Source organism: Populus nigra, chromosome 3, assembly GCF_951802175.1.
Source record: "Populus nigra chromosome 3, ddPopNigr1.1, whole genome shotgun sequence".
NCBI classification, from domain to species: domain Eukaryota; kingdom Viridiplantae; phylum Streptophyta; class Magnoliopsida; order Malpighiales; family Salicaceae; genus Populus; species Populus nigra.
In genome coordinates, this window is record NC_084854.1 from 22666410 (window position 1) to 22689676 (window position 23267).

Genomic DNA, 23267 nt, shown 5'->3' on the forward strand with positions numbered 1-23267 from the left:
TGAAACATACTGGGTAGATTTCTTAGCCTCTTCAACTAGAGTACTGTCATTTACCTGTGCTCCTTTATCTGCAAGATAATGGGTAGTTTTTTTAGTCCCTTCAACAACAGCACTGTCATTTGCTTGTATTCCCTTCTCTGCAGCATAATGGGTGGGTTTTCATAGATTTTTTTTCAAACAGTACTTCAGAAATTCAAGTTTATTGTTCTAATTTAAAAGAAAAAAAACCAATAACTCCTCCCCCTTCTCTTTTAGTTTTTTTTTTTAAATTAATAAATGGCTGATGGTACCTTTCTAAAACAGCAAAACGTTCAAAGGTTGCTTGCTTACACTGGTAAATTTCTTATTATATGAATAAGGAAGGGTTATCTTGTTGGTTTTTTTCGGAAGAACGCCATCGTTTTCGCCGTAGGGAGTCAGGCAATCTTACAGAAAAAGCACTACACGCCGCTTTTACACATTTGATTGGCTTGGGAACATTCTCAGATCCACGAAGGAAAAGAGGAGGACAACAAACAATATGACACGTATCACCCACGTGGAATCAGCTCATGGCACTGGTGGCTTCACTGACCAGACTCGTGTCAACAAATTAAGCCCTCTCTTATTTTTTTTTTATATAATATTCTTTTCTTGTATTAAAAATTTAAAACCATGATTTTGGCAGCTACGTGGTGTTTATTTTAATTAATTAAACTCATAGAAAGGCAGAACGTGTTAGGCACCCTGTGGATTTTGGGAATCAAACCCCAACCACTAGGCCTTTTGCTTTGTTTTCTGGCCGCAGCGGCTGATGAAAATGTTTGTTTGGGATTCTTGTTTTTTAAAGTTTGTTTTTATTAAAATAATATTTTTTATTTTTTTAAAATAATTTTTGAGATTAGTATTTTAAAACCATCCAAAATATAAAAATAATTAATTTTTAATAAAAATTAATTTTTAATTTTTTAAAAACAGTTGACTTTTATTCTTAAACGCTTTCTGTTGTTATATAATTGATGCGGTGATTATTTTTTAAAATTATTATAAAAATAAATTTAAAACAAAAAATTAATTTTTTTTATTTTTTAAAAAAATATTTTTAAAATAAAAAGACAAACAAGCTATATATATAAAATCACATCAAGAAGAAATAGCATGGATATGTCAATTTTGAGTAAAAAGTTGGTAATGGGCAATTCTAATTAATTAGAAATAGAAGAAATTGTGTAGTCACTGACTCAAAGGAAGTTTTTTCTTGTCATCTTTGCTTGCTTGGCGGAATCAATAAAATAATATACTAATGGAGATGTAGGACAGTACTGATCATCACTCAATGCATGCCATGCTTTTTTTATTATTATTATTTGTTTTTTTGAACTTTATGGTATGCATGCATCCTGTAAAAAGATATTCCTATATTTGTTTTTATATTTTAAAAATATTTTAAAAAATTAATTAATTAATTTTAAATTAATAATTTTTTATGTTTTTAGATTATTTTAATACACTGATATTAAAAATAATTTTTAAAAAATAAAATAAAAATTATTTTAATAGTAAAAAACATTTTAAAAAACAACTGTTATCATATTCTCAAACACTTACATGTGTAGCATATTAGATATGTATGTTATGAAACAAAAAGGAAAGATATAGTATATATTTATAACCTTTAAAATAACAAATAATATTATTGAGTTTAATATAATGCCCATCTTGTATTCAATGTTCTTGCATAGTCGATCGGCTTGGAAATTAACTGGTCCTTTGATAATTAGATTATTGAAACAAGAACAAAAAAATAAACAAAATTTCTTGCTATTAATTTGTGATAGAATAAAGGAATTCCTATTGAAAGTTTTTCATGTAATTAAAATTAATTGTTTACAACTTTTTAGCTAACAAAAATCTCTTATTTTACCACTATATATTCGAGCATAATTTCAACCTCATTACTTGATGTCCAAAAATAAAATTTATTGTTTTGTTACGCAGATTAATTTTGATCGTTGATCCTTCCCTCAACAATACAAGTCGTCTTTCTTAGCACTTCGAGTCATTAATTATATATTGATATAATTATAGCGAATATATTTAATATAATTTTAAAACAACTTTGAAGAGCTTAAGCCTTAAGATTTCAGTGAAAAGAGGGAGGAACCTTCATTTTATATATATATATATATATATATATATATATATATATATATATATATATTGTGGGATCTATCTGGACCATTAATTTGGTTGCATCCGACGTCGGTTTGGTTAGATTAGATGGTTAGAAAGATCCAATCAAGGATTAAAGTGAAAGAAAATCTTATCTCTTGGATCCATCATCAAACGCTCCATCACAACTTCTGATCATGCATGTCATTCTCCAAGATTACGTCAGAAGAATAATATTGAAGGAATCATCAAAAGGAAAAGGAACTTCATGGAGAAGGAAACTTTGAGTATACTTATCTCCATCCCACAATTGGGGACCATATATATATATATGCATCCAGAAGATATGAAGGAATTTCTTTCCTCAGGTTTATCGAGACCTATACTGTCATGTTTTGGATAAATACTACTGTCCCTTCGTTTGAACTCGCCATTATCATGGAAAAAAATCCTAGAAAAATAAACTCATACTTTGGCATCTAATTCAAATCAAAATTCTCCCACATACTAATGAAAATTTTCAGAGCCTCCAACAAAATCTGGGTTCATTCCAAATTATTTTCTATTTTTCGTATTCAATATCTAAGAAAAAATTAAAAAAATGCTTCTTGAATTCATTTTTCTTTTAAAATTATGGTTGAAACTATTGGAATTTTTATTAAAAATGTTAAAGATTCAGTACAAAAATACTAAAAAAATACTTTTTCTTGAAGGGGAGAGACAATATTTGTCCAAAACATAATAGTTGAAGGATAGTTTTGATCAAATTGATAGTGCATGCCTCAATGTGCTACGATCCTAATAGTTAAGGGGCAAGAAATTGCCATTAAACAAAAAATTTGCTTATGGCATGCGAGTCTTGACTATATAAAATGTCAATATGGAACCATCTGTCGTGGGTGGACCGAAAGGACCAGCCATAAAACTACAGAGCCCCACAGTAGCTAGCCACCCCCGCCGGACTTCCTTTTTCTTTTTCCCAACATGCTAGTTCGAATACATCTGCCAAATGAGACCACTAGAGCCATTAAAGACTTGATGATGAGAGGCACCATGCGTATAAAAACCAGAAAAGGGTCAACCATATGCACCTGTGTCTCTGGTTTACTTTTCTTTCCCTTCCAATTCAACCCGTTTGAAAAAGGATCCATAAAAGAATGCAAGATTCTACATTAACGCGTTCAGAACGTCCTTTATTGACAAGATTCTCTAATCATGCTATATTTCTTTAATCATTTGAATTTGAATATGTAACTTCAGGTAATAAAAATGAAGCGACCTAAGACGGCAAGAGCATGGCTTCAAATTGAAGATTTATAACGATAATTCTAGTATGAATATTGCTTCTTAATTTCTTGTCATTCGGAGACCTTGTTCTTCATAGCATGTGTTAAGACAAATTGGAAATAATGTTTAATATATACGTACATCATTAATAATCAAATATATAAGACAAATTGGAAATAATGTTTAATATATACGTACATCATTAATAATCAAATATATAAGACAAATTGGAAATAATGTTTAATATATACGTACATCATTAATAATCAAATATATTGTTCATGTATTTATTATATTTTTATTTACAATGTAAAGTATAAAGAAATTATTTATGCCGATCCGATCCCATTTTGACAATATTGAAAATCCCAATTGAGTTAACGTGTAGCACTCGCTGCTCAAGAAAAAATCTTCGATGACAAAGTCATTAAAGACAATGATTTTAACAACTTGAAGATACCAAGTTGTTCTTTAACTTTCATGGGGATGACAAGTAAATTGTCTTGAAATGGTAGTTTAAACTCCACGCAAACGGCACACGAGCATCCACTTGTACAGCGGTTCTTGGCAGGAAAATTAAAGTTTGCCGTAACTAAGTAGCTGCTGGTTTTGAAAACTACCGCATCTACATTATTAGGAAGAGCAATTTTCTTCCACATGGTGTGGAAGCCCACAGATTTTGGAGGTTGAGGGCCCTCCTTTTAATGTCTAGTTTTGTCACTCGATGCTTCCTCTTTAACAGGTCAAATGGTCAAATCTTTTTTGTAATTCTGACTTTTGACTCTGCGGATCTCTTGGGGAAGAGAATTAGTCTTTGCTGCTCTTTTTGAGCCATGTGGAGGACCTTGTTCAATTCAATCTGGCAGCTGCATTTACAGCCATTGTTGGCGGCAAAAACGCTGTTTTTTTAAGGAAACGACAGCTTTGATTTCGCCAGTCAATTCCTGCAATGACATGGATAGCAGAGGAAATCAAACGAGAAAAATACTTCCGAAGAACGAGTTTATATAGATGAAAACAACTTTTGATTGACGAAAGTGAAAGCTTTACAGCATTGGATTTCTCAATATTGTTCTGAAATCTGCCCCTTTTGTACCCTCGAATTCCCATGTAGTTTCTTCTATTCCAAATAGGTGACAGAAGGACCATTTTGTCAGACATTGAAGAACTCACTATGCGGTGCAACCTGCGTTTTATACTAAAATCGAGCTTAGCATCTTAATTAATTAATTTTCATTAGAAATATAATTAACAAATGTAACCTGTCTTGACGGACATCTGATCACGCCTAAATTATGAGTGAGGTTAAAGGATTTTGTAAATCAAGTTGCTTTCTAATTCAGAATTGTCTTTGTCTTGGAGAAAGTATAAAGGGTGAGATCACTCAGATAGACATCTTTTCTTTTTTTAATTTCTTTTTTCCATTAACAATCCCCTCTTATTTAATTTCCTGAATTCAGCTGAGCATAAGAGAATTTATGGATTTTAAGAATTTACTGCCTGGTGTCCTGCAGGTTCAGTTTAGAAAAATCCTTAATTAGGGTAACAAGTTTAGAAAAATCCTCAATTAACAAAATCAGGATGCATGTGAGGCGAGTGTGTGTGTGTGATATTCTGCAAGATTTGTATTCTTGAGAACTTCTGTTCATCATTTAAGAAATTATAATGAACCCAAGATTCTGCAAATGCTTCTCACCTGCTTTCAGATTAAAGAAATGCTTTCTGTAAACACATACACATGCTTATGTATTTGTATTATTTATGGACGAATCTTAAAACCCCATTTAACTAATAGAATCCTGATGCATCAGACTCTTTGAAACACAATTAAGTAACCTTATGTACATAAATCCTCGTATATACTTGGCAGAAAAACTGCAAAATCTCATGATCTAATTCAAACAATATTAAAAAAAATAAAAGAACTCTTGGATCTAATTATAAAATCAAGATCAAGAAACAGCAACCCCATTTCTATTAGCATTCATTAGGCAAAACCTGGTAGGCCTGGGCTGGAAATCCCTCCTCCTGTGAAGGTCATGACTAGATGGCTTGATAATGTGTAACAAGATTGCCTTGAACGGATTCGCTTTGGCAACCACAGTCAAGTCCCAATTATGATTCGACCCAACACGACCGATTCTTGATCCTGAAGGCACCTTACGGAAATTCCTGTGCAGGCTGCACCTGAATGATCCAGGATGTGTGGTGGGTGAACATAGGCATGTCCTGGCTTGTTGCTGCGCATTTGACCTAGGATAAGGTACGTCTCTAGATGCCATGTAAGTTGTGATAGTTTTATACCTCTCAAAGAGAGAGTCTTCTCTGATTCTGTTTCTTGTGAGGCAAATTAATCCGAGACTGGATTTATGTCCACTTTTATAGCTTCGTTTGGGACTTGATGACCTTTGATTTGGTACACTATGACAACCTGGTTAGCTGGTACATAGTGAAATAATGTCAAATATTTTTGGGTGATGTGCAGAAAGAAGAGATTTCTAGTGCTACTAATTTACCCTTAATCCATTGGAGACTTTTGGATGAGTAAAGTCTGTTTTTTTAAGCAATTAATTAGTTGCCCTAACTTCACGTGAACTCCCTGTAAATTACTGATCTGGTCATGTATTGGGGCTTTAAGCTTTTAATGAATTTGCACCGTTTGGTACTGCAATTCGGTTTTTTTTAAAAAAAAATTGAAGAAAAAAATCATCAATCTGGTATTTCTTTTGGGTTTTTTCCATTGATTTTGATTTTAAAATGTATCAATTTGGTTTTTCTTAGGAAAAAGAACATGTTCAGCTACATTGCTGAACATTTTGTATTGTGAAATTTGTTGTAGACTTGATAGACTTTTAAAATTAAACAAACTCAGTTGTTTTTAGTTTTCCAATAGATTAATTCAGGTTTTTTTTTTAATTTAATTTTTAAAATTTACTCGGTTTAAGAGATCCCACCTTTCCTATTAACTTGCACTCAAAGTTTTACAAGTGTATGGGGGAGGGTGGCTCTAGCTAGTGGATAGATTGTTTGATCAAAAGCTTTAATTGATGTTGATTGATGGCAAGGCCTGTTATCCGTCAGCTAAAAACTTAGTATAGCAAAGTTACGTGTGTCCTTTCTTTCAATCTCCCAGCCAATATCGTCAGCCTCTGCTGAGTTTTGGTCAAGGAGATGAATTCCTGCTGGGGATCATTTATTAATTCCTGCTGGGGATCATTCATTGAATGCCTACGAGATAGCTTGCACAGAAGCCACTGATCCCGCCATGTCCTTTTTCTTCCTGCACCATCAAACATCTGAATACTTGTACAAGAGTGATGGCTTGGTGCTCCTGTACAAAAAGTGTGATTTTCTAACCACTTGTTTCTTTGCACGTGTAATATTTTCTAACCAGGTCTCGAGAGCTCAAGGACTTGGCAAATTAACGTGCAGGCACGAGTAACTTGATCAGAAACTTATCTTCCGCAAATAAGAATCAATTTCGACATCCATACTCAAATACATCTGCTTGCTATACAAGAAGCAGGCTCCATTAGAGAAACCATATTTAGATCATATAAGCAAAAAGCCAAGAAATCATAACCCTTTTCTTACAGGTGGCAAAGCAGCAGTCACCATTTTGGTCTCAGAGCGAGTCCTATGAAAAGAGCCGTGCTTGGTAACACACTAACAATACTGCAGCCAGCCTATGGATGATAGCATAATGTACAAAAATATTGGACAGCAAGCGATCCAAGATATGCACAAGATCTAATTAGCAACCTTGTTAACTAGATGGCATCTCATGATGCCTTGCCAGGGCCTTCCGAGGTAGACACGAACTGCTTGGTATATACACGATGCCTTCTCTCTCTTGCATAAATTACCCAGAAGATCAGGGACAGCATTACAGCAGCAGATACAATTACTAGCCCAACGTATATCCATTGCGTGTATCGCCGCAAACCGGGACAATAAGAATGGTTGATCTGGGTGAATGTTTCTCGCACAAAAGTGCAGTCTTCCAGGTTAACCAAGAATGGACCATAACGATTCAACCCATAACTTAGGTTTACTGCAGATTCCATCTGGTTGTACAAGCTAGGAGTAAGCCGACCAGGCGTAGTACAAATCCCAGATGATACCTGACAGGTATATTTCTTCCACACCTGCTCGTTACAGAAAACAATGGTAGTAAGCCTTTCAGTGCCATACTCTCAAGTACATTGCGGGTCAGGTGGTGTTTTGTATGCAGAAGCTGACTAAGGAGGTCTGAACTGGAATTTATAATCTTAATCAAAATTGAAAAGCACATAAATACAAAAACAAGAAAAATGCCCCTAAAATATCACTTTAAATCGCTGGCACCACAAGTTAAACAGATAGAAACTACACAAGATTTTGGAATTTCCATGACAGGGAAAACTTAACATGGGCTAAAATAAGATGATGCAAACATCACACTCTGGCCAAAGATTAAAACTAAAAATTAGGTCGTATGGCATCTGTTAGTGGGATGTGCTCATGGTGGCCTAATCTTCAGCATATCCTATGTATAAAATGCTTTCAGCCTTTCTATTTACACTATGCATGTTCACATATATTACCTGGGTAGCATTGCTTAAGTCCACTTCACCAGCAGCGCATTGCCGATCTGTATAATCAGATTTGTATGGGTTGCAAAGTACAGGCATTAGCGGACCAGATTGATTGTAATATAGATTTCCCGCTTGGGGTGGGATATTTTTGTTGGAGACAGTGTTGATGATGTTATCAACAACGCTGACAAGTTGGTAAGTTGTCTCCTTTGTCTGCCTCAAGGTTTCTTGAGCAGTTGCGTTGTCCACACAAGGGATTATATCATCCAGAGCTGTTTTGGCAGTGGGGTTCTGAACCCACTCATCCATAGAAATACAAGTATCGGCAACCACGCTAGAAGATAAAAAACAAACAAATACATTTAGGGAGGGACACATACTCAACAAAGAACAGCAGCTAACACATGACAAATCGACACTTTCAAACACTTTCCAAGTCCAAGACAACAGTGCAAATGTCTCTCTTTACATGCGGTGTGCAAGAGTATCAACATGCCCAAGAAAGAAGATAATTTTGTCTTTAAAGAGAGCTTCAAATTTGTACCGTTTAAATTATTGATTCTAAATGACACTAGCTTCAACTAACTGGTAGATCAAATTAACAGCAGAGCATGTTATCAAACAAACTTTAAAGGTGTAATGTTATTCGGGTACTAAGATGCAGCTTCATTGGACCTGATCTTAAAAGCAAATAAGTTTAGAAACCTCAGGAGCACTCGTTTCTTGTGGAGTTGGAAATGAATTTCCTATCCATGTACAGATATATTGCCAAATCAAAATTTAAATTCACAAGAAAACAAAGCCTTCTAAATTTCATAGCTTATAGGGCTTTTTTCCCCTCATTCTGATTTAAGATATTGAAATGCAAAATTCTAAACTAACTTGGTTTCAGGAATATTTCTTGATCAGCCAAAACATTCAGAGATTGATTATTATGCATGGATGAACTCAGTACAATCATGATCTAGCAGGGAGAACAGTTGTTAGTCAAGACGCAGATAGTTCAAGAATTGGTTAAAATAACAGAATCAAGAGAAATGTCAGGGATATAACAAGTTAGCCTATCACTATGTAACCTAATGAAAATGAAAATTCTAGCTCACTACCAATGGGTACTGAATTTTTGCCCACTACCAATGGGTTTGTAGTGCCACAGACAAACACACAGAAGATAACCATCAAACTAATAACTACGAGTACATGTTTGCGCATGTGTGTATATGGAAATCTACAATTAAGAACAAGAAGTTCCACCCGCCAGAGTGATGCAAAAACACGAGCGATGCCAGGGATACTTGAATCTTTTTACAAAGTGACTAGGCATATATTAGGAAAAAATTTCAAACCATGGAATGTAGATCATGTGATAATTTTAACTATGGAATCAAGTGATTGATAAAAAATCAATGGCATGATGCATATCACTTTGTAAGGAATTTTGTAAAAAAAATTAAGAATCTCTAGCATTATCCAAAACACAACTACAAAAAGGTTTGCGTGTGTATATACGAACATGAAAATGTTGGAAATCTACAGTTAAGTCCACAAAGCTCTATGTTGCTGCGCATCGTTATAGTGTATAGAGCTTCTTGGACTTAATTGTAGATGTCCAACATTTACATGTATATGTATCCAAACACCAGAATGTATGTACAAGGCATCTAAACATAAACTTAATTCAAAACAATTTTTTTTTTTAAAAAAAGAACATCAAGTATAAACTCTATGCATGACCCTATAACAGATTTTTTAAAAAAAATCAAAAGAATAGGAGGACGAGCTTACTTGTGGAGGAGAAGGAATACACCACACAAAACAAATGTGCACGTGACAAGAATCCAGCCAAGGATCACCAGGCTACAGTCAATAAACAGTAACATTGGGCAGAGTCATAATCTTAACTCACAATTTTTTCTGAAGTTCAAAAAAATTAACAGAAAATGGCTGATAGATCATATCACTCACAAGTAAACAAGACACTGCATCCCGAAAATGGAGAATACTGCAACCAACGTCATCATAGAAATAATATTAGAAAAGAATTTAGTTAGATCAAACAATTAAGAATTTCCACCTCTAGTTCAAGAAAACAACACTCACCAAATCCAAGAAATGCCAGAGCAAGCATTACAGCAGCAAGGATAATCAGGATCAATCTTCTGCAATGCACAATAAAAAGTAAATGCCGTTATGAAAAATTCCAGAACCAAGCAAGAACCAGAAGAAGTTTTAAGAGCTTTTACGGACATGGTATCCAAAACATCTTGTATGCCTTGCGAATTCTTCTGTGTAGTACTGGAAAGAGTAGCACCAGAGGAGTTGATTTTTGTTTGAATGCTATCAATGTCATTTCGGACACTGGTTGGCAGAAAAACTGACAATACACCAGCATTCTTAGCCGCAGCCAGATAATCTGACACATTCCTGAGGTTTTCAGCAGTAACATCTGCCTGATTAACTACATACTCCAATGTGTCTGTTGTAATCCTGTGAAACTTCCCTTGACCAGCATACAGAACACCACATCCTGCACTGTAATTGCAGAGCAACATTGAGGGTGTTATGAAATTATTAATCATAAAAAATGCATGTAAATATAGCCCAAGAGAGAAAGAGGGATTATTACATTGCAGCAATGGTAAAGAAAATGAGGGAGATAAGAGACAGAGCATAGCATGCTCGAGAATAGCCATAAGGTTCTCTTCTACAACAGCAATAGCAGAGGCAGATAAAGGACAAGCACAGTCCAAATATCACAAACCAAACTGCAGCAACGATAAAGAAGGGAGCCGCGGTAAGACCAACAGACTGCATCATGAAAGGGACAATCAGGCCTAGGAATTAAATAGTTATTATCCAAAACAATCCACAGCAGTTAATCAGAATTATGAAATGACAACTTACAAACTTGACACGCATTCTCACAATAAGATAAGAAAAAAAAAAACCAGTGAGACGAATGGACAGTGGGAATGCAAAGCAAGTCCCAAACAAGAAAACCAAAATAATGGAATCATTTTTTTCTGTGAAAACTGTACATAATAATAATAATAATAATAATAATAATAATAATAATAATAAATTCCTTAAAAAAGGGCAAAAAAACAATTGAGAGCATGAGTCATTCTACAAAAATAGGTGAAGTAATAAGAGCAAAAGATCAGTAATATTCATATTCTCCTAACAAAAAAAAAAAAAAACAGAAGAAGCCAACACCATTACACAATAAATAAGAAAACAAAAATCAATAACTACCAAACAATTAGTAACATTTATCCCTTTTACAACATCACAATCAATAAAGTAAAAAAGAAATAGAAAAACTTTATTAACACCCCACTAAGAGAATGGATAAATTTGGTTGCAATAAATTAAAAAAAACAAGGAGAAAGAACTCACAGCCCAATAATGTTTATTGCTGATATTATAACCAGAAGTGTAGAATTTAGAGTTCTCTAAAGGGTCTCTCCTTCTTGTTCTCTTTGCAGCCAATATCAAAGAAGATGTTGTGTTCCCTTCTTCAGCAAGATGCCTCCTTGCCTTCCATGAAACCAGCACACCATCATTCTCTCTCTCACCGACCACATCATCTACATTGACAAGAAAAGTTACTCTTATCACCCAAAAAAACATGCAAAGATTGAGACTTTTCCACTGGAAATATAATCTTTAAAAAAAAAAGATGAGAAAAACAAAATCCTTAATTAATCAATTACCTGAGATGGAAAGGGATAGAGAATGGGAAGTTGCGGAACTGGGAGTTGCTGTTGAAGAAGTGAAGAGAAAGAAAAGGAAAACAAAGGCCAGGAGAAAAAACAATGGCGGATTTGATCTGTTATTGCATGACATTGTCTGGGTTTTTTTTTTTTTCTGTTACAGTTTCTTTCTCTGTGTTTCTTGGCGTTGGCGTCGGCTATGGTTGGTTTTTATGTACGTGTCCGAGAGAGAGAAGAAGTAGAGGGTGAGCGACAGGCAGTGTTGTGACCGTGTGTAGATAATAAATAATTAAATACAGTTACTTTTATAGGGTATTTCTGAGATATTAACCTGTTTATTTTTATATTTAAAAAATGTTTTTAAAAGAATTTGAAGATTTTTTTACTTTTTATTTACTTTAAATTAATATATTTTCTTTATATTTTTCGATCATCTTATCATATTAATATTAAAAATATTTTTTAAAAAATAAAAAATATTTTTTTATTAAAAAAAACCACAGCAAAACTATTAAGAAAAACCCATATATGAGTTTTTTTGTCGGCAATTGCTCTATAGTGTATGGACAAGAATACCCTTTTCTGTGCGGCTGCTGTCCCTCTATCGGGTTATTTCTGAGATATTATTAAAAATTAAAGGTGCTTTTGTGATGAAGAAGTTTCCAAGCCTTTTTTTTTAGGAAAAAAAGTTTTGATTTTTAAGATTTCTGGTTCTGGAAAATGAAATGGCGAGGAGTGGATGTGACTTTTATGGTGTTGCTATATACAAACAGAAAAAATATATATATATTACAACACAAATAGAATTTAGTATAGTGATTTATAAATATAAATATGGCAAGTAAAATCACTGATGTAATTTTATTTGTTTTTTTTTGTTACTAATTATGGATTGTTTCCTTTTTTGTAGTCTTACCTCTTTCAATGTACACGTCATGTTTTTTTCTTAAAATTAAAAGTAGCATTAAATGATTTACAAACTTGGAAGTGATAAATCTGCCCCTAAACTACCATGTTTTTCGCAGTTAGGTTTTTTGTTTATAAATTGTCTCGGTTGAGTCCCTCAACTATTTAAATTTTGATAAACCTGTCTTTTCATAGAGTATTGTTTATTTATTTATTTATTATTATTTTAAAGTTTTGATCAGGCAAGTGGTGTTATGGTCAATATACATTTGAAAATGTAATGGACAAAGCTTCCTCCCTTTCGACACTGATGGTTCATTCCAGTAACAAAAAGAATAAATAAAAAAATGAAGGAGGCTGTAGTTAAAAAAGAAAAGAGGGCAACTACATATATTCGCCCCTATAATTCAGAGATATGCCACTTTGGCTTCCGTGTTGAGATTACGTTTCAATATAGCCCCTAACCGATAAAACCTCATGACAGGATCACATTTTGAATTATTCTTTTTAAATTACTTTAAGTTTTATAGTATTTTCTTTGTAAACCATCGCATTTGTACAATAAAATAAGCATTCTTGGTTTTCTTATAATATGTATATATCACCGGTTACTAACTTCTTAAATAAAATAAAATAAAATGATGAATTATTAGATATTTTACAGCAAGTTATCATTATTGATATAACTTTTATGCAAATAAAATATTAATATTTATAGAATTACTAATGAGTTATTTGATGTATGAAATATGTCCATCTTAACCTTAGTATTTCAAAAGCGATTTAAAAAAATTAATTTAATTTTTATTTTTTTTAAGTTTTAAGATTGTTTTGATGTGCGATGTTAAAAATAACTTTTAAAAAATAAAAAAATATTATTTTAATATATTAAAAAAACACTTTAAAAAACAATTCCTACTAAAATTTCAAACATCCTATTAATAATTAGAGAAGAACATGGGTGATACTGAGATTTTTTGAAGATATAAAGGCTGATATTGGAATTAAGATTATAGAGATAAAAAAAAGGATCATTTCTTAATCTATCAAATCGGCATATGCCCATCATACAAACAGACAAACTATCCACAGACGCAGACACACCGCGGCATCCCTCCAGCCACCATCTCCCTCCCTCCCTCCCTCTCTCCTGTGGACAGCAGCTATGGCTATGAGCGTGTTTGGCAGTGTGGTTACGGGTGCTTTTCAAATAACTTTTCGTGCCAAAATGCATGCCAACGATGTTTTTTCATTTTTTAAAAATCATTTTTAACATCAGCACATCAAAACGATCCAAAACATACAAACCATATTAAATTTTAACAAAAAAAAAAAACAAAAAATTTTCAAATTTTGGACACTTTGTATTTTGTAGTTAACGAAAGAGATCGTTGCGGGTTTCGCTTCGAATTCTTACAGGTTTGCTTGTCACGTGGTGACCCCCCATTTGTCAATCTCACTGATCCTGATGGCTGACGTGTCCACCCACCACCCACCACATCCCCCCCCCCCCATTTTCCTCCACGCTCTGCTTAATTTTCGAATACGTACAGTATAAATGACAGGACGTGTTTGGTTCTTAATTTTGGAATACGTGGTTGCTACGCGTGTATTTCTTTCTTTTTGAGTTTTGATCCGTTTTCTTGGCCTACTACCAATGTTGCTTAATTAGGTCAAAAATGGAGTAAAAGTCCCTACAAGTAGGAAATTGTTTCGGACGACTGATTTCTTCTGACAGAAAAAGGAATTATCTCCCTGCTCTTGTTTCAAATAGTCAACCTAATAGTTTGACCAGCAACAACAAAAAAAAAAACATACTGATTTTATCTGATTCTTGATCCATTGAGCAAAATGATTTGGTGCCGAGTTAAGCCATGGAATAGAAAATGCTCGGGTATAATATCCATATTTTTGTTGTTGTTTTTTTGGCATTATAGTATCAATATTATTGTATTAATTGACCAACAAAGAAATTATTCTAAATTCATAGGATAAAAAAATAGAGAAAATATAGCAATGTTTTCATCAAAGAAATTATTCTAAATCCATAAGATTTTACGGATTGGAAATATGGAAGGATATCAAATAATAAACAATAGAACAACGTCCAAGACCAGGAACATGCTAGAAAATGCAAAATGTAAGAAATTTTTGGAACAAGAAAAGGTTGAAAATGTGATATAGGAGGATGAAATTGAAAAATTAAAACTTTGAGAGAAAAAAACAAAAGCAAATGAGAAAATAACAAAAATGCCACATGAAAGCAGCCACAGGAATTTAAAAAATTACACGTCTCTACAGTAATTTCACTGCAGATAAACCCATTTATTCACCACATAAGGGGGAAAAAACAAACAAAAATTAAGTGCATTAATGGGTTTATTTACCATGGTTTGCCCTACCACGTACAAATATGAAATTATTTGCTAGACACCAAACAGTGGAGCGGTCCTTACTTGAAATAAAATAAAAAATGAAGATGGATTAATTTGGGGTCATGATCGAGTGCCAAGCAAAACCTTATCTTCTCAGCATTTGGCTCTATCTCCCGGCACAAAATTCTAAAGAACTTTCACCAGTCTATGTAAAAACAATCTCCATGGTAATCATAACATCGATTAATAAACTGTAAAAAAAGCCAATTAATCATTAATATTTTGGAGTGACTAATTAAGTAATTAGCTAACTGCCTGGTCTTAATCTTACTCTTCATGATTATATATCCAAAAGAAAACACAGAGATTAATCCAATGATTTGAAGTCTCAAGATCCTGCAGATTGAGTTACATCTGGGTAATTTTCTGGGGATTTTATAAGAAGGAGAGCAAACCATTTTGACTTGCAATATTTAATCCGTGCCCTCCCATCCCCACAGAAAACCTCATAGATACACCTTAATTCTTGTTGCAAAGGACAATCCTGGGTTGGATTTTGATTCTTATTCTTGGCTTGTTCGTTCGTCATTATTTATCAAAAAAGACTACAGGACGCGGTTTCTGGTGGCAGAAAATCTATTATATCTCACATGCATGCATTCTTTAAGCAAAAGCTCGTGGTGGTTTTGACAATGGTTAATTTGTTATACGGTCTCTATAATTTGTTCCAAATGGCACCGTTTTATTTGATGTTGCTTAAATAATCATGGCAGCACGGTCCATTACTAGGATTTCTTTTCAATTTGAAGAAGGTGATCCGGTATCATGCTTTATTTCTTAATTCTTTGAACTCATCTCTTGCAACTAACATCTAAAAGAATTTATTTATGTGCTCGTTTGGTGTGAAGAAACATTTTTTAAGATCATTCAAAACAAAACTTTAATACTAGTTGATGGAAAAATTAGTCTAATTATACTTCTTTTCCGGAGCATTTAATTCAATTGAGAAATTAATACAAAATGTAGAGCGTGTTTGATGCTATAATATATGATATTTTTAATTTAAAAAATATTAATTTAATATTTTTTTAAAAAAATCCAAAAAAACAACCTCATATACTCGTAGAAAGCTCGCAGCTTATGAGGTAGGTAATGAGCTTTGATTAAAATTAAGTAGTAGTTGTTGACGCAGACGTACGTAATTAATTAGCCACCACTGCCTCTTTCTAATGCTTTATCAAAATAACTTTCCCATCTAAATAATTTATAGATCACTGTACGTATATGTCTAGTTCTAATTTCCAATCGACAGCCACATTTCTTCTGCGGATCTTTAAGTTCCTCATGTATACATGTACGAATTTCTCAAGAATTGTTCACCAACAACTCTTCCATGTGCATTGATTTCATGTAAAAGTTGTTGGGGCCAGCATTGACAATCCAGTGCACTAACATTGAATGAATGAAATAAATATATTGTATTTTCTATAAAATTAGAATTAATCGTGTAGGGCATACCGATCATTGTTCAATGATATATGTAGAATCTGATTTTGCTGCATTTTAATAACTTTACGTGGTGCAACTTTGAGCTAAAGTGATTGGATTCTCTCCTTCTTGTTCTTTCTTTATTTCAGTGATTTTTGGATTTGAATGTTATATATGGGGACCATTTTACAGGGCTCTATTCCTTCTTCTTTTTTTTTTAATTTTATTTCAGCCAGCTTTATTCTCACACAGTGAACCTGCATTGCATGTGTTATGGAAAAGCAATATTCCTAGATATCTCTTGTGGGAATACGCACTGCCTGTGTTTGCCAGCTATGGCCAGCAGTATCTCCATGATCTTGATTAACATAAAGTTTCAAAAATTAATGTCACATTGCAGGTACTATTCAAGGTAGACAATTTCAAATTAATGAGCTTGCAGCTTAATGAATATTTCCGTAAACACCCGAGGCATGATTATGGTAGCCGAACATTTGCTTAGGTTATTGTCTGGGCAAATCAAAAGGGATTAGTAAGAAATTAAGTTCTTAATTAGGACATATACATGGCCTTTAATTAAGAGAAAAGTTACAGAGAGACATCGATCGGCAAGGCCGGCCACTCAAGCTTTTTCTAGAGCTTGTTTGATAGTGTGGTTGTGGATGCTTTTCAAATAATTTTTTATATCAAAATGCATGCCAATGATGCTTTTTTATTTTTAAAAAATTATTTTTGATATCAGCACATCAACACGATCCAAAACATACAAATCATATTAAATTTTATCAAAAAAAAATATATTTTAAATTTTTTAAAAACACAGGTTGAACCGCGTTTCTAAACATGCTTAGCCGAGTACTGCCGCACAAAAACAATTTTTGCTTTGCCAGTTTCCTTTTCATTTCTTACATAACATTAGAATGTACTTTGTAGATGCTTCATTTAATTAGAGACAGCATAATTAAAGCAAAGCAAAGCAAAGGAAATCTCTATTATCAATTTCAACGCTAATCTTGATGGGGATCAAAATTTATCTACCTCCAAGGCATTGAATTGAGGTTCTCAGCTTGCCGACCTGGGTTACTCAAATAAAAAATTATGACACAGAAACAAACACCCAATTACTACAAAGCATGACTTATACATGCAAATGATGCATGCTTTGACTAAACTGGATTAATATCTAGTGCTTGGGTACAATATTAGCTAATGAATCTTGCTAGGTAGTGAGAAATTGGTTCACATCCAATTAACAAAAGTCAAGTGAGTAATCATAATAAGAACAATAATTGTCAACTTTGGACACTTCAGTTTTTCAAAAGCTAAATTAATTATACGAGCGACATAAGCGATGCTGGAGTCCCTTTCAGCTCGCAAATTATTTAGACTTGGTGCTTAGCAAGTCATACGCAATTGGAATATATGTATATAACTAGCTTCAACACAAACTTGAAACTATTTTTGGCATTTAACTTGGATTGATTGATGTAAAAAATTGGACAGCAAAGCTTCTTGCACCCTGCCTTTGATCTTCCTGTTTTTCTTTATTTGTTTTTTATTTATTAAAAAGGTGGGTTTTGAACGTAAATATTCTTTATGTTTAATAATAAATATTTAAATTCACGTTCTCCTGTATTTTGCCTGCCACCCAATTCCATAAAAAAAATCCTCAGGTTCAGCAGAACTTTGATGGGTTAGGGTTCAATTTGCATCATGTAACTGGGCTAGCCTGAATTAAAAGGAATTGGGCCAACACTTACAAAATTTTGTTTATTGTTTATGATTTGTGGGTCAAATAATTTATTCCTCATTTTTTCTGAGCTATTAATTTGTGGGTCAAATACTTTATACCTCATTTTATTTAGCTTACTTTCCAGGCTCTTAGCAACAAAAACCAGCCCAATAAATACCCAAGTCTTGTGGGCAACCTTTAAGGGCCGAATTTAGACTATAGGCCACAAATAATTAGCCCATTCATTTTCCCAGATAATCTCCTCCTGTTCCACGGTTTGCTTTTAATACCTAGGAAGTCTCCGTTTTTCTTAAAACAATACAATCAAATATTTTTTTTCCTTTTTATAAATATTACATTTAATAGTTCATTCCCGAAATTATACATTGATTTTATTAATTATTTATTTTATATTAAAAAATCCTCTCGATTAAAAGACTTAACCTATTAAATAATATCTTATAAATGATTTTATATTATTTTTTAATAATAAATAATGACGGGTGTTTTAACTATTTGGAATTAGCCCAACAGAAAAAAAAAACTGCTACAGAAAAGGTTAGAGTCAAGGTTGTAAATGCTTAGGATAGTGATTTGATTTTAGAATTATGAATAGAATTTAAGGTTATAATAAAATCTCATAACTTTGAAAACAAGTTTGTAATATGGGCAATTACGCTCAAGGGAGGCAATCGCATATCAAATTTAGAGAAATTTTATGTTTAAATCTTGAAGTTTTAATTTTTTTAATTATATTCTTTAAATTAAAGTTGATTTCATATGAAATATATATTTTGTTCTCCTAGAAATTTATATGGATGTGTTGTTCATAGACTTCATCAAAGACAAAATTAATTTTGATATATTAAGTTTTTTTCTCGGTGAAATCAAGAATACATATAAAATAAAATAAAAATTTAATTAGTATACAAACAGAGTTTTAGCTACATAGAATGTAGTTTAGGTATCAATTTAATTACATGGAAAAAAAACAAGGAAACATAAAACTTTACTAATAAAGTAAACAATATAAAAACCATACGAAATCAAAACTTAAACAAATTAAGTTGAAATATATTCATGATTTTTATATAGATCCATATCAAAATAAAAAGTTTAAATATTTGATTCAGCCTATAGCAAAGTAAAATAAATGCTATAAAATCACTTGCTCGATCAAAAGGAAAAAATTAAAATAACATCATGGTCCGATTGAGCTTTCTACATGCCTCTTTTTATTTTTCCAATCAAAAGTACTTTTTGTCTCTCTATTAAAAATTAATAATGTGTGGCAAGGTTGTTAAAATCGTGATTTTAACACGGCACGGAAAGCCGCACGCAAACTCGGATCGTAAAAACGGATCGTAAAATCGTAAAAAAATCGTAAGGAATTTTAAAATACATTAAAAAAAAATCATGTTTCAAATAAAAATTCATACATAGTTCAAGCACCTTGAAAATTTAGCAGAGAGAAGAAAAATAACTGCTTCAAAAGAACAATTGCTAATCTGATAAATCTTTTTGCAATTATGCCAAACATATATGCGGCACCGGATTTATTAAGATCATTTCCTACAAATGATTCCCTTACCATCACTATTGTCATGGTCCTTGTCATCAGTGCCCTCTGGAATCTCATTGTTGCCTCCATAGTTATCTTTATTAGGGCTAACTTCCTCAACTTGGTGTTCAGTTTTTTCTCCTGTCCAACGCGAAGCAACAAGGCGCTTTAGGCACTAAACAAGTCTCCTATCTAATTCAAACTAATCCAATCTCCTACCAGTCAAGACTTCTAAATCCAAGCAAGATACGCACAACACACATGAATTTAGACTAAAATAATTTTACATAAGAATGATGGTTTTCTCATTGCTGAAAAGATCTGAGAATGTAGATCGAAGTTCAGCATCCACGAAATAAAAGTAAAAATTCTCTAAAATCCCTAAAAAGAAACCACCAGAAAAAGAAACACCTCCTGAATCTCTAGACATTGTTCCTATCTTCTATTAATTGCTTCTTCCTGCTTACAAAGTAATAAGGATTTTTCCACATGGTTTTGTCGAGATTTAACAAAATTATTTGCCATTAAAATGAGCAAGGGAAGAAATTGTTATGCATGTTATAAGAAATCAAAATCACTTATTACTTTGACTCCTCGGCTCCCCCCTAATTAGTTTCCCAACTAATAAAACTAATTCAGAACTCAAAAGCTCCATATACCAAAGCCACCGTTTTTTCAAGAATACAAGTTGCAATTTCAAGAAAATATCATCTTGTGAAGTCAGATTCTGGACTAAGAAAAGCCTCAGCATTGCCTCTCTGAATAAACTAAAAACAACCAATTTTGGAAGTAAAAGCTCAGTAATACAAGCAAGATGCAAAGGCATGTAATCAAACTCACAGAGTATTGCAAATGAAATGGGTAATAGGCATCATTGAAAAGAAGACTCTTCAACATAGGCTTCTTACGAAGCGTTAAAAAAGTAGGATAGGATATTACCTGAGTCTGCAAAATCGCTTGCAGATCCGGTTTCTTCTTGGCTTCACCCTTCTCTTTCATCTCCCTTGAACCCACCGCAGCTGGTATCTCATCCCAATTCTTCCTACTACTCTTTGCAGACCCAACCAGCGCTTCCGAAACTTTTGAAATCCCAGCGACAATATTTGCAATCTTCTTCTTTCCAGCAGAGTTCGAGACAGCAGGTGAAAGCTTCACTCCAGAAAGCCTCTTCCCTGGAGAAAGCGAAGCCCTTTAGGGATTTAATGTTCAGAGTTCAGACGTTGTTCTCATTATGTCACTGAAGAGAAGACTGATTCGGTGAGTCACAGACTCACAGTTACTTTGCCTTTGATCTGTTCAATCCAATAGGCGGGTGACACGTGGCAACTACACTGAATTTTGTTCTCCTGCGGGCAAACTCGTTCAATCGGTGGTGAAATCGCGATTTTAGACGATTTCACCCGATTTTAACGATTTTAACTGTTTTTGACCCGATTTTACTCATTTTCGATTTTTATAAACGATTTAGCACGTAAAGTCTATATTAACTCGTAAAATCGTACGATTTTACGACTTAAATCGCGATTTTAACAACCATGATGTGTGGTAAGTGGATATGTAATGCTGCTTGTAAAAAAAAGGGTGTGATTAACAAAATATTATCTATTAAAATAGTGTTTTGTGTTTTATTTTATTAATTTTTTTTAATTTAATCCTTTAATAATCCAATTGTTTTTTGATTTTTTTTTATTTTCATATTTCAATATTATGATGTTTTAAAATTGTGCTTAGTTTTTTCATAATGGGTTATATATCAATATTATAGATTTAATTTTTTTTTCTTGATTTCAATATTAGATCTGTTGAAAACGAGATTTTATAATTTTTTTGATTTGATTTCTTTAAATTCATCCAAACTTATAATATTAGTTTTTCTTGATTGAGATTTTCTTTTCTCTATGAAATTATCTCAATCTCAAAACATTAAAAAGTGTGGCTACATCATTGTAACCAAACCCACAAAACACTATTAATTAGAATAATTTTTTTTAATTTAACCCTTTAACAACCCAATTTTTTTTAATTTTTTTTTAATTTTATCATTCAATATTAGGTTATTGTGAAAATTTTGTTTTGTAATTTTATTTTTTAATTCATGTATATTGGTTATATACCAGTCTCATGGATTTAGTTTGTTTTTCTATTTCAACATTAAATCTGTTGGAAGTGGAGCTTCATAGTCTTTTTTAATTTTTTCCTATGAATTTATTCTTACTCATGATTTAGGTTGTTGGTTTAACAAGTTATCTCAGATTGAATCGGGTCATTTTTTTGCCACTTTTTCTATTTTTTTTTCAATTTTATCTTTTAACATTGAGTTGGTTGAAAATTAAGCTTTGTATTTTTTATTTGCTTTCTATGAAATTATCCCGATCTTATGACTCGAATCACGAGTTTGGTAAGTAAACCTGGGTTGATTCTATTTATTTTTTTTAATTGAATATTTTTTTATTAGGTTTCATAATTTTTTTTTTAATCTTCATTCTATAAGATTATCCTAATCATGATACATGTTGCGGGTTTTACAGGTTGACCCTATTTTTTTTTTTTGGATTTTTTTAATTGGGCTTTAATTTTTTTTTTGATTTGCTTTCTATGAGGTTATCTTGATCTTATCATCTAAGTTATGTATTTGATTATATCTTATAAGCATGATCATCCGACTTCACTTTTTTTAATGAGGCCAAACAAAATATTAAATAAAATTACTGCTTTCTGCTTCTCGAAAAGCCGCCCTACCTGGTTATCACCTTCCTATGTAGGAGGAGATGAGCAATACTACTGTTGATGTTGAGACCTATAAGGAGACAGAAGCAACCGAAAGAGACCTGATAAAAGGTCTATGATTCAAGAGTCGATTCGAGTCATTAAGCTGTAAGTACCAAACCGTAGTCCCCTCTGTTGTGACTTCTTCGTATTATTATTGAGGTTGACTTGAGTTGTCTTGGTTCATTTATTTTATCCTTTTTCACACACACACACACATTTTACCATCTAACAACTCAATCTTTTTCTTTGTTTTTTTTTTCAATTTTATTTGTTATGATTGGCCTCAACGCTTGGTTGAGCCCAAAAAACACTGAGTCTAATAGCTTTATTAGACAAATGTATGTTTGGGCTCGACACTTGGCTGAGCCCAAAGACGTTGGGTCTAGTTGTCAGACCCATGTATGATTGGTTGATTTTATCATAGAAAAATATACCTAACTTTATAAAAGGAAAATCAGAGCTTGGTTGAGCCTATAGACATTAGGTCTGATGACCTTGTCAGATCAATGTATGATTGGGCTTAGTGTGTGGCTTAACCTAGAGATGTTGGGTTTGGTAGTAGTCTTGCTAGACCCATTTATAATTGAGTTTGGTAGCCTTGCTAAACACATGCGTCCAAGGTTTGTTTGGACCATCTACCTGATCCCTAATTCTTCTAAACGAGGATTCAGGTAAAAAAATATATATGAAAAATATTGACCCATA

General features: G+C 32.8%; 3 protein-coding genes across 3 annotated transcripts; all 3 read right to left on the reverse strand.

The window, feature by feature from the left end:
* Window positions 1-5390: 5390 nt before the first annotated feature.
* Window positions 5391-5720, reverse strand: LOC133689458 (uncharacterized). Its single transcript, XM_062109314.1, has one exon. It carries the CDS (start codon window positions 5718-5720, stop codon window positions 5391-5393), a length of 330 nt encoding a protein of 109 aa, XP_061965298.1.
* A 1209-nt stretch (window positions 5721-6929) lies between these two features.
* LOC133689139 (uncharacterized) lies at window positions 6930-12018 on the reverse strand. The gene is made up of 9 exons (XM_062108909.1): window positions 11732-12018; window positions 11415-11605; window positions 10642-10823; window positions 10263-10547; window positions 10116-10174; window positions 9981-10017; window positions 9801-9872; window positions 8025-8349; window positions 6930-7586 (listed from the first exon to the last, which is right to left on the reverse strand). Exons 1-9 carry the CDS (start codon window positions 11862-11864, stop codon window positions 7221-7223), a joined length of 1650 nt encoding a protein of 549 aa, XP_061964893.1. The 5' UTR covers window positions 11865-12018; the 3' UTR covers window positions 6930-7220.
* A 7658-nt stretch (window positions 12019-19676) lies between these two features.
* LOC133689459 (uncharacterized) lies at window positions 19677-21237 on the reverse strand. Its single transcript, XM_062109315.1, has 3 exons — window positions 21194-21237; window positions 20733-20982; window positions 19677-19934 (listed from the first exon to the last, which is right to left on the reverse strand). Exons 1-3 carry the CDS (start codon window positions 21235-21237, stop codon window positions 19677-19679), a joined length of 552 nt encoding a protein of 183 aa, XP_061965299.1.
* Between the last annotated feature and the right edge of the window lie 2030 nt (window positions 21238-23267).

Coding starts and splice junctions, on each gene's coding strand:
- LOC133689458 (XM_062109314.1), bottom strand. CDS start 5,720: ATGGCATCTAGAGACGTACCTTATCCTAGGTCAAATGCGCAGCAACAA.
- LOC133689459 (XM_062109315.1), bottom strand. CDS start 21,237: ATGAGTAAAATCGGGTCAAAAACAGTTAAAATCGTTAAAATCGG. Junction 20,983..21,193: donor GTTAAAATCGTTAAAATCGG/GTGAAATCGTCT, acceptor AAATCCCTAAAG/GGCTTCGCTTTCTCCAGGGA. Junction 19,935..20,732: donor AAGCGATTTTGCAGACTCAG/GTAATATCCTAT, acceptor CGCGTTGGACAG/GAGAAAAAACTGAACACCAA.
- LOC133689139 (XM_062108909.1), bottom strand. CDS start 11,864: ATGTCATGCAATAACAGATCAAATCCGCCATTGTTTTTTCTCCTGGCC. Junction 10,018..10,115: donor TCTGGCATTTCTTGGATTTG/GTGAGTGTTGTT, acceptor CGTTGGTTGCAG/TATTCTCCATTTTCGGGATG. Junction 8,350..9,800: donor GTATTCCTTCTCCTCCACAA/GTAAGCTCGTCC, acceptor TTTATCTTCTAG/CGTGGTTGCCGATACTTGTA.